Source organism: Drosophila ananassae, chromosome 2R (genome assembly GCF_017639315.1).
Source record: "Drosophila ananassae strain 14024-0371.13 chromosome 2R, ASM1763931v2, whole genome shotgun sequence".
Lineage (NCBI taxonomy): Eukaryota > Metazoa > Arthropoda > Insecta > Diptera > Drosophilidae > Drosophila > Drosophila ananassae.
The window spans coordinates 25,504,547-25,514,335 of record NC_057928.1 but is presented as its reverse complement, the minus strand read 5'-3'; the positions used below and the strand labels follow the sequence as shown (position 1 = coordinate 25,514,335).

The 9,789-nt window shown below is 46.7% G+C and overlaps 3 protein-coding genes and 1 long non-coding RNA gene across 4 annotated transcripts; 1 reads left to right on the top strand and 3 right to left on the bottom strand.

The window, feature by feature from the left end:
* Nucleotides 1-1,293: 1,293 nt before the first annotated feature.
* Nucleotides 1,294-1,948, bottom strand: LOC6507424 (pupal cuticle protein Edg-78E). Its single transcript, XM_001956005.4, has 2 exons — nt 1,849-1,948; nt 1,294-1,779 (listed from the first exon to the last, which is right to left on the bottom strand). The coding sequence occupies exons 1-2, from the start codon at nt 1,858-1,860 to the stop codon at nt 1,408-1,410; spliced, it is 384 nt and encodes a 127-aa protein (XP_001956041.1). The 5' UTR covers nt 1,861-1,948; the 3' UTR covers nt 1,294-1,407.
* A 1,066-nt stretch (nt 1,949-3,014) lies between these two features.
* On the bottom strand, nt 3,015-3,851 carry LOC6507423 (pupal cuticle protein Edg-78E; the record flags this gene model as incomplete). The annotated part of the gene is made up of 1 exon (XM_032454318.2): nt 3,015-3,851. A coding segment is annotated over one exon (555 nt), but the record flags the coding sequence as incomplete, so codon positions are not given.
* Nucleotides 3,852-5,749: 1,898 nt separating this feature from the next.
* On the bottom strand, nt 5,750-6,648 carry LOC123257120. Its single transcript, XR_006507078.1, has 2 exons — nt 5,947-6,648; nt 5,750-5,887 (listed from the first exon to the last, which is right to left on the bottom strand). It is a non-coding gene; the product is annotated as an uncharacterized LOC123257120 (long non-coding RNA).
* Nucleotides 6,649-8,815: 2,167 nt separating this feature from the next.
* LOC6507632 (pupal cuticle protein Edg-78E) lies at nt 8,816-9,782 on the top strand. Its single transcript, XM_001956007.3, has 2 exons — nt 8,816-9,232; nt 9,296-9,782. Exons 1-2 carry the CDS (start codon nt 9,014-9,016, stop codon nt 9,671-9,673), a joined length of 597 nt encoding a protein of 198 aa, XP_001956043.2. The 5' UTR covers nt 8,816-9,013; the 3' UTR covers nt 9,674-9,782.
* The last annotated feature ends 7 nt before the right edge of the window (nt 9,783-9,789 follow it).

Sequence of the window (9,789 nt, the reverse complement as noted above, 5' to 3'; positions counted from 1 at the left end):
TGGCTTATCGAAATCCCAGCCCCAATTGATATCAGAAAATTGCTGGTGTTTAATACATTACGGAGTCACTCGCAAAAGCCGACACGTTTCAATTATTCAACCCAAGCACACTGTTTATGCAAGTTCAGTGTTTTTATGCTTCGTCGCTGGGAATCTGGCATGGCATTCGTTTAAAAATTTATTACCTTTCCAGCGAGATATGATTCCGTGATTTGGGAGCCAGCCGTGCTTTACGACTTGGCACATGGTCGACAATCGCCGGGCGTAAACAGGGGCCCGGGAAGGACACACAAGTCCGGGACGGGGCGAGCTGAACCGGAAAAAAAGAGCCACATTTCCACAACGCATTTATAATTAGATTTCCAGCCAAATGATAAATAAAATAAAAAGTTTTTGATTACACAGCAGCTTTTGTGCGGCTGTCAGAAACCAGGAGCACACACAGGTGTGCCTTTCAAGGGCCCACACAGCCACAGAACCTCAAACACAACAGGCTCCGAATGCCGAACTTTATACTTGACATTAGCATAAATGTCCTTGCCAGAAACCAGAGCCCAGTGCGTGCGGAGACAAAGGCTTGAATGATTTAAATGGGTTTTATAGCAATTCGCACATCCCAATCTTTTTAATTAACTACTCATATCCGCCGCTGAGCGTGCCTAATTGATATGAGAGAGCGGCTCTGCAGCAGGTCCTGCTCCTGGCACCCGCCACGCCACGCCGCGCCAGGATCCGCTCACGCCGGAATGGCTGTGCGTGTTAGCTCCCCCTTCCTGTCCCTGTAAGTGTCTTAATGAATTTCCATTTCCAGCAGACACTCATTGAATTCCCGCCCATAAAATCGCAGTCAGAAGAGCAGAGCAGAAATTAACTTGCCTCATGCCCCATGCCCCACGCCTCATGTCAAATGTTAATGAGCTGCGAGGGCACAGTGTTTTAAGTAAGCGGTGTGGGCTTGTAAATTAATCAGAGATGTGTAACTCAAAATTGATACATAGCCATTCCAGCGCCAAACTTTATCTAATTTATAGCAAAATCAAAGGCACAACTTTTCAATAAACCCCCCGAATGTTTTCGGCTCATTCTTGTTTACCTTTGCCATTATTTCAGATGCCCTTTCAGAAAGTTGGGTTTTCGTTTCCTATGCATCCAATAAACTTCTCAGAACTTTTCCAGTTCGCAGAGGCAGGACCACTGTTCACAAAGCCCGGCCTGGCCGCCAAGGACTCAACGCCGAGCTGAAGGCAGCCTCTAATTAAGTCCCGAACGTGAATTAGATTCTCCACAAATCAGTTCAATTAACACCAACCGCAGCCGGATGGCTTTATTCGTATGGGGTGGATGGAGGACACGAAATACATTATCCGGAATGGTGACGACTTAGGCAAGCTTAGGACTACTATGATCTTAGATCTGCTGGGCACGCACGGCGCGATCGGCCAGCTCTTCAGGCGTGGGGTGCTCCTGGATGAACTGGATGGAGCGCAGGATGGCCTCTGGGATTGGTGGGGGAGTGGGCAGAAGGTCGGACTGGGGGTGGAAGCCGTTCTCGTCGGCGGTGTAGACAACCTGGACAGGAATGCCCTCGGGGGAGATGTAGCTGTAGGCGCCGCGAGCGTAGTGCCCAGCCTGGCCCTCCTCCTGGAACTGGATGCCGCTGGCCTGCTGGACGTCGTAGGCGTAGGTGCCGTCGGTATCCTGGTTGGTCAGGAACTTGGTGATGGTGTCATCGTTGAGGGGGGCGGCCAGGGCGCATCCCAGGAGAGCGGCGATGAGGAGCTGTCGGTTAAAGTCCAAGGAAGTTAAATTAGTTCTCCGTCCGGAGCTCGAACTTCGTTATCCACTTACGAGCTTGTACATGGTGCTGTGATAGTGCTGGGCTGTCGGCTGTCAGGCTAATGCTATGACACTGGGCCCTCGATTGACTATTTATAGTGATCCGATATGGCAACAATGCCAAGCCAGAGCCAGCGCCAGACCCACAGACTCCGAAAATCTATGCAAACAAGTCGAGCATGCCGAGCGACCCATATTCCGGCGAATCGGACTGCTTTTGGCCGCACGTTTCGAGTCATTAATGCAAGACATGGAGTTCCATAAGGCCAGCGGCTGGTGAATGGTGGATACACTCTACTATCTGGCCTATAAAAGTTTATAATAAAGGAAATCTATATTATAATATTATACACCTTTCACTGCGCTTTGCTAACTATCTATTTCAAAGTCAAGTACTCCTTTGTTTCAACACTTGTTCCGTTTTGCTGAAATCAATTAACTTCCATTATACTTCAGCCATGGTAGGGTAAATCTATAAGCTTTATCTTAAAAGCCTCCCAAACTGATTAGCCCACAGTCTGGGCTGACAAATTTAGTGCCACCCGTAAACTGGGTGGAGCTGATGACACAACCTCAATGCATCAAAATCAAAGTCAAAACCAAAGCCGGCTAAATCAAAACCCCCAGCATTGCTAAAAGCCAATGAGATTATGGGCAGCAACAAAAGCGGCAGCCACTTGTTAATTTAATCAACAAAACAATGACATTTGAAGTTGCAACATGGCTGGAGACTCGATACCCGAGACGCGAATCGAAGGGCCGCCGCCAATTAACATAATACGAAAAAAAGAGCGTGAATTTATTAATTTCTGATTGAAGTTCCCCAGAAACAAGTATTTGATGAACCAAACCAGATCTCGGAGGCACTCGAGGAGGAAAATCTCAGAGGGGAAGCCACTGTGAAATGGTAATGCATGTGGGCGATGCGATGGCATCTGCACAGAGAGAAAAAAATTCAACAAAGTGTGCATATTTATGCTTGTCTTTTAGAGGCTACATCCAACACATTGTTTACAACTCATACCAGTTATTTCCTCGTTTTAAGTGCCAGAAATAAAACGACAAGTCTTGTTTAAAATTCTCCTATGCTGAAGCCCAAATTTTTTCGTGTGTTTCCGCCTCGGGCATGGCCATATGCTGGCGTCTGAGCCCCGGCATTCATAGTATAAACAACCATATTAAATTGTATTTTTCTTTTATTACATTATTATTATCTCTGGCAATAAATGTCAACGTCAGTCGAGCCGACAACGGACACGGGACACAGGACACGGGACACGGACACGGGTCCCAGGTCCCAGGATTGGGGGCTGCGGAGGAGCCCTGGAGCTTGTTGATGTAAATGTATGAGGGTCTATATATACAGAGTATGGGCGGATGGGCGACTGGCTTCGACTATGCAAACAGGCAGGACATGAGGCGAGCTGGATGGATGCCTGGCAGAATCCTTGCTGGACGGCTTACAGCTTCCTGTCGTAGGGGAGTCCGGCTCCGCCCACAGCCACCGCCAGAGCCGGCGCAGGCGCCAGCAGAGGCGTAGTGGCTGGCTGCAGATACTGCTTGCCCTGCTCCAGACCGTGTCCAGCGTGTCCGGCGTGTCCTCCGTGTCCATGGCCATGGGCATACTCCTCGGTTTCCTCCTCCGGATGGTTGCGGTTCCACTCCAGCGACTTGAGGATGGCCTCAGGGATCGGAGGAGAGGTGGGCAGGTGCTCGCCCTGTGGCTGGAACCCGTTCTCGTCCGCGGTGTAGGTCAGCTGGATGAGCTGTCCTTCGGGGGTGTAGTACTGAGAGGAACCGCTGGCGTAGTAGCCGCCCACGCCCTGCTCCTGCTGGGCGATCCCGTTGGAGGTCTCGAACTGGTAGTTGTAGCTGCCGTCCTCCTGCTTCAGCTCGTTGACAAAGCTCCGGATCTCGGCATGGGCGTCGGGGGAGTCGGAAGGACGAGCCTCCAAGACGCCGGCCAGCGAGAGCAGGACAACGGTAGCGACAAACTGGAATACGATGGGATTATTATGGTGTTATCCACTGGGGAGCAGAGTCCTCTCCACTGTGACTTACGATCTTCGACATTTTCGCCTGGCTTAGATGTGAGATGTGGCTAATGGTTTATTGGCTGGTATTAACCCTAAGAGCTAAGCTGTGTTTGATGCCTCAGTGCCCTCGACCCGGCACTTATATACCCCAGAAAATCCAACTAGATCTCCCAACGAAAGTGAGGAAAGCAGCCATTAGATGGTAATGGTCAGATGATTGGGACTCATCACATCATCACCATCAGCATATGGTATTTCATAGCCGAGAGCCGAGAAACGGTTGCAACGCCAATTACCTCGGCTCCAGGTGGCCCAGTCCCCGCCGTGGATGAGTTTCATTAAGAGTTTCAAGTGAAAACGAAACGAAATACCCACTGACCCGACCCCGAGGGTCAAGAAACTCTTTCTGCTTTTCGGCTGCTGCCGGCACTCTCGAGTAATTAAGTGTTTGTGTTAATTCATTAATTATCCACGACCAAGTTACACATTCGCAGCACACATACATATTATATGTCTACATATATAAACCTTTACGAAATCCATCACTACGGATCGAGATAAGTGGCAACATTAAATGGACATGGCTCGTGCCCGGGCAGGTGCTCCTCGGAGCGTGAAATGGCCAAAATGGAACACCTCCACCACCAGCTAATTGCTGCTAATTTCCATAGAGCCCGAGCGGAAGCAGGTAAGATGCTAATCGATCAGAATATCAAATGCAGTGGCCTATATATCATACATGTACATATTTTCTTACCCATCAGTTAATAATTTATGGCTGCCAATATTTATTTATTTATTCGCATTCTTTAAAGTCTGGGGATAGTGTGTATGAGCCTTGAACCCTCAGGAATTTTTATCATAATTGAATGTGAATTTAATAAATATTTTTATGATGCTGCCACAGAGAGTATATGTATATCCTTGTGTGCAACGCGTGCAACAAAATAAATTTAATTTGCATCTGGTGTGCAGAGGCGACCGTTGCCCAAAGGGAATTTTTCTTCGCAAATAAGGCCATGTGGGTGTTTCTTTAAAACTTGCATTTAAACATTAGCTGGAAAAGTGCTTTAAGTTTAAAGTGAGACACGCAATATCATTTGTCCAGCCATAGATTCAATGAATTAATTCGCTCAAAGCCCACGATTCACGAATCAATTAGTCCATGATATTATGGCAAATGGTCGATCAAAAGATGTGAGTTCGAATGCTGAAAGGGAAACGGACTTGAAACATGCAAATTGAATCAAGTTTTGATTAAAAATCCATCAGCCAGCCTTAAAACAACCAGATATATGCAGATGTTTGTGCAGGCCGTCTGGCCAAAAATCAAATGATGGAAAACCAATTAATTGATTTTTGTTGGTTCGATATTTTCGGAATAACGCCAGCCGCCGTGCACTGATTTAATTTGTAGCTACAAGTGCGAATTCGCCAAAAACCCCCTACCCGGGCCGAACCTGGCCGGCCAATTGCCAAACCGATACCGAATCGAAATGAAAGTTGCAACTACGAACAATTAGCTGGCCATTTCGTCTCTATTTGCTGAAGGTCGATGCGGCAGAGATTTTCGAAAGTCGTTGACTTTGTTCGGACGTACATGGAAACACAGAAAAAGCCCCAAGGGCCGACCTTCCACGCCCAACGCCAACGCCTGCTGGGGACTTGTTGTTTTCTGGCCATTAGACCGGTCGATGGGTTTCATCTGCCGAAGAATCAGACGGTACCCAGACCACTGTGGTCCAGACGACCCCTTTTGTTGGCATAAATTAATAACTCACGAATGGAACAAGATATTTCGATCTAGTTTTTTTTATTGGGTTAATATAATCCATAGGCAGTAGAAATTAAAAAAAAAATGGGTGTGGCACCGCCTCTTTTTATATATATTTTTTTTATTTTATTAAATGTTTTAAAATATGGTTGTATTGGATCAAAAACATAATATTAATATACAGTTTTAATAAAAATCAATGAAATTAAGGGTTCCACATAAAGGAAACAGCTTCAGGGATCTGAAATAGATAACGTTTAAGTTTGTATTATGCTTTTTAAATTTGATTAATTAACAGACCCAAATGTTGTAAAAGCTCTTGATTTTCATTCTCTAGTTCAAAATTTAGTTCGTATTTAAGACTGTCATCGAATTCCTCTTCATATTCGAAGTCTTCACTTGCAAATGCAAGATCGTGTTTACCCTGTTTTCGTGCGGCCATGCTAGCCGATTGAATTAATAAACTTGTGTTTCCCCCTTCAGACACCACAAGATCTGCTACCTGTTTTCTTTGAGCCCTTCGAGATTTTTCTAAGTAGTCTAGTTCAGGGCGTCCTATTGAATGTTTTCTCCTTCCAACCGGAATACAAGTTTGTGAACAGAGCCAATCGGAATGTCTCCTTTGAAATAGCTTTGCATTCGATCTGCAATTCTTCCATTTTACCGTTAAACGGTAGCATATTTTCTTACTGGCATCCTCAAAAGCTTGCATTTTTTTCTCAAAAATTTCGCCACTAGTTTTAGATTTAAAAAAATCAAGAATTGCTTTGTACTTTTGTTCTTGGGTCTTCACAGACTTCCATATTTCAAACAATTCTGAGTTGTCGAATTTTAGGTTATGAGCTAAAAACGCAAATTCCAAAGAAAGTGGTTAAAAGTGGCAATTCTGACTATATACAATCGAAAGATAATTAATTACTCTACGACGTACAAAAGGTTTCAAGGTTGGACTAGGCTGGACTCACTTTCTACAGCTTTTTAAAAACGAGATTTCTACACAATTTTCACAGTTCAGACGATTCACTTTAACATATAACTACGAAGACACCACAACAATATATAACATTTCATTATACACAACACGTAGTACAAACCCCACTGAATCTTATTCATGTCTAAAGATTGGTAAAATTGTTGTATTTTTTGCGCAATGTGATGTTGAAAAAGACTCTTTTTTTTCACTTTTACACTTCAAACTTTTTTCAGTATGACCAGCTGAGTTTAAGTTCCGATTTCGTGAATGTGGCGCCATCTATAAAAATTTTTAGTATGCAGCATTGATAGTCGGTCTTCTCCGAATAAAATGCGATTAAAATGACTTCGATATTTTAACTTTTGAAATTTGAGTTTTGGCCAACAAAAGGGGTCGTCTGGACCACAGTGCAGACCCTCCACGCAGATCAGTAACCTCTCTGAATGAAACTGTATAAGCAGGCCATAAACGTGCCCATCACGTCGGCTGCAAGCCGGGCTTGCGTTGACAATGTTTTAATTAATTAAGTTTGCTAAATATAACAGCTCGATTGGCTCTGAATGAGTGAATGTAGAGCAGCGGATTGGCCATAAAAATTCAAATGCCAATCGCAGATACACTTTAAGATATTTTTTTGCATTTCGTGTTAGACGAGGAGGAAGTGGCTTAGCCAGAGACACTGTCTTTTTTCTCAGTGCCCCAGAGCCCTGCCCCAACTAAAGCAGAAACAGCGACCTTGGCTGGGACCGGACTGGACGAGTTGTCGCCTCCGAATGTGGGTCAATTAATGTGGAGCAGGTGAGCGTGAAGAGCTGGAGGAGATGCGCCCAAGGAGTCGCCGTCTGCAGCAAGTCCCCTTTTTATTTTTACAGCATCTGCCTCTTGCATCTTGTGTCTTGTATCTTGTTTCCTCTTAATGCGCGCCAAGATGGATTGATGCCCTAATGGACGGACAGATGGACGGGTGGATGGATGGATGGATGGGGGTCACAAGGAGCAATGAGCAAAGAAGGAGTGGCCCTACACTGTTAAGTACGGCGGAAGCGGCTTAAGGAAACAGCAGCCATCGAGTCGTAACAACTTTTGCCTTCATTTAAAGCCGCCCAAGCGGCAGCCACTGGACAATTGTGTTGCCGGCAAAAAGCAAATACGGTGGCCAGCAGAAAAAAAAGAAGCAAATTGCCGAACAGCCGGTTTGGAGCATAAAAGCCGAAAGTAACAACAAAAAGGCAAGCAGAAAGCAAAAACAGAGGCCAGCCAGAAAGCAGATAATGCCACCAATGCTGATGTTGCCGCTGCTGCTGATGCCGATGCTGATGCTTCTGGGCCATGCGACATCCATGTTGCTGGCAGCACATTCACTTTTCTCCCGCCCCCTCTGAGATTCATTCGCGTCTCGGCCTGGCCCGCCTTGTTGCCAACCTAGCCATGTATTTATTAAGGGCCAACACAAATCTTTTAAGGGAAACAGCATGCGCTCTTATTGTTGGCCACTCTAGCGATGGCCAACTGACACCTTCAATATGGCCAATAAAACCTTTTAGGAGGGGGCTTTTAAGAGATTTTTCTAATAAGTACGACATCAATAAATCGAATATTTTATGAGGCAAGGGTATAAATAGTATTTCTTGTGTTTTACTATAAGATTGAAGGAGTTCTCTCCAGAGCCATTCTCGTGAGTCACGCCAGGACCCGACTCCTCGCCAGTTTCCTTATCAAAACTTAATACAAACTTGCCCGCTCCCCTGTCGATAAACTGTCGTACTTTCGGACAGTCTGCCAATGTCGGGATTTTCGGCTGATGCCACACGGTGGGGCAAGGTCGTACGTCTGCGCCAATGCCGAGGCTGCCAGGCAGGTTCTCCACGTTCGCCTTTTTCATTTTTGGCCGCACCGCGCCGCTCCGCGTCGGGCTGGCTGATTTTGTAATAAATGAATGGCGTTGACCCAGCATGTGAGGTTCTTAATCGATTTTGCCGATTTCGGAAACAATTTATTACAAAGTTTTCGCATACGATTTAAGCAAAGGGCTCAGCGCTACATTTACAAATGATCCTGCAGCCCAGTCCCGACACAGACCCAAAAGTTACTTTAAAGTATCCGATGATGTTAACCTTTCGGCTGCGAAACTATAAATTGCGCTAAATACCCCGCCGAACAATTGGCGTAGGTGCTAATAAAAAATTAGTCCCCTCCCTGGGGGCTTGGGAATTGATTGACCACAAAATCTTAACCAAAAGGAGCATAAAGTTTACGACCAAAAACTATCTCACACACCCGGGGACCGGAATCACCAAAAATAAGACAGCGTGTAGAGTGACGGAAGAGCCGTGTCTCACTTTTTGGCGAGTGTGCGTCTTGTATCTTGTGTCGGTGAGGGGCAGTTCAGGTTCAATGCTGCAAATTAAACGCTGCGTTGTTGTTGCTGCCCCTGCTGCTGGTGCTGGTGCTGGTGCCGGTGCAGGTCCCAGCCCCGAACAGATTGGCGTGCCAAAATGCTATAAATGCGCCGCCGCTCCAGTTCAGTCACATTCATTCTCGTGGCGAGTTCACAGTGACAACAAGTCAGCCCAGCCCAGCCCAGTCCCAAACCATCCCAAAATGAACAAATTCGTAAGTCCAGCAGGCTTCTGATAGATGTCGGATAAGTAGTAACATCCTCTGCCCCCACTACAGATCGTCCTTGCCGTCGCCGCCCTGGCCGTTGCCTGTGTCCAGGCCCGTCCTGACGCCTTCGACGCCGCCGCCGAGACGAGGGAGTACAAGAGCGACCTGAAGGAGGACGGCAGCTACCAGTACCAGTACCAGACCTCCAACGGCATTGCCGGCCAGGAAGCGGGCGTGGGCGGCTACTACGCCAGCGGCTCCAACGCTTACTACGCCCCCGACGGCCAGCTCATCCAGCTGACCTACACAGCCGACGCGACCGGCTTCCACCCCGCCGGCGCCCACCTGCCCACACCTCCTCCCATCCCAGCGGCCATCCTCAAGTCCCTCGAGTACATCCGCACCCACCCGCACCAGGAGACGCGCCAGGGTCAGGGACGATTCTAAGCGACTGTTGGGGTTAAACCATGTTCCACGTTATCCGAGTTAGGCTTAAGTCATATCAAATAAAGTAAACATCGATTGGGGCTGTTGAAACACTCCCGAAAATTAAAAACAAGCCT

Excerpts from the sequence above, each read along its gene's own strand:
- LOC6507632 (XM_001956007.3), top strand. The coding sequence starts at position 9,014 with ATGCTGCAAATTAAACGCTGCGTTGTTGTTGCTGCCCCTGCTGCTGGT. Across the intron at positions 9,233-9,295 it reads ATCCCAAAATGAACAAATTC|ATCGTCCTTGCCGTCGCCGC; the intron begins GTAAGTCCAGCA and ends CCCCCACTACAG.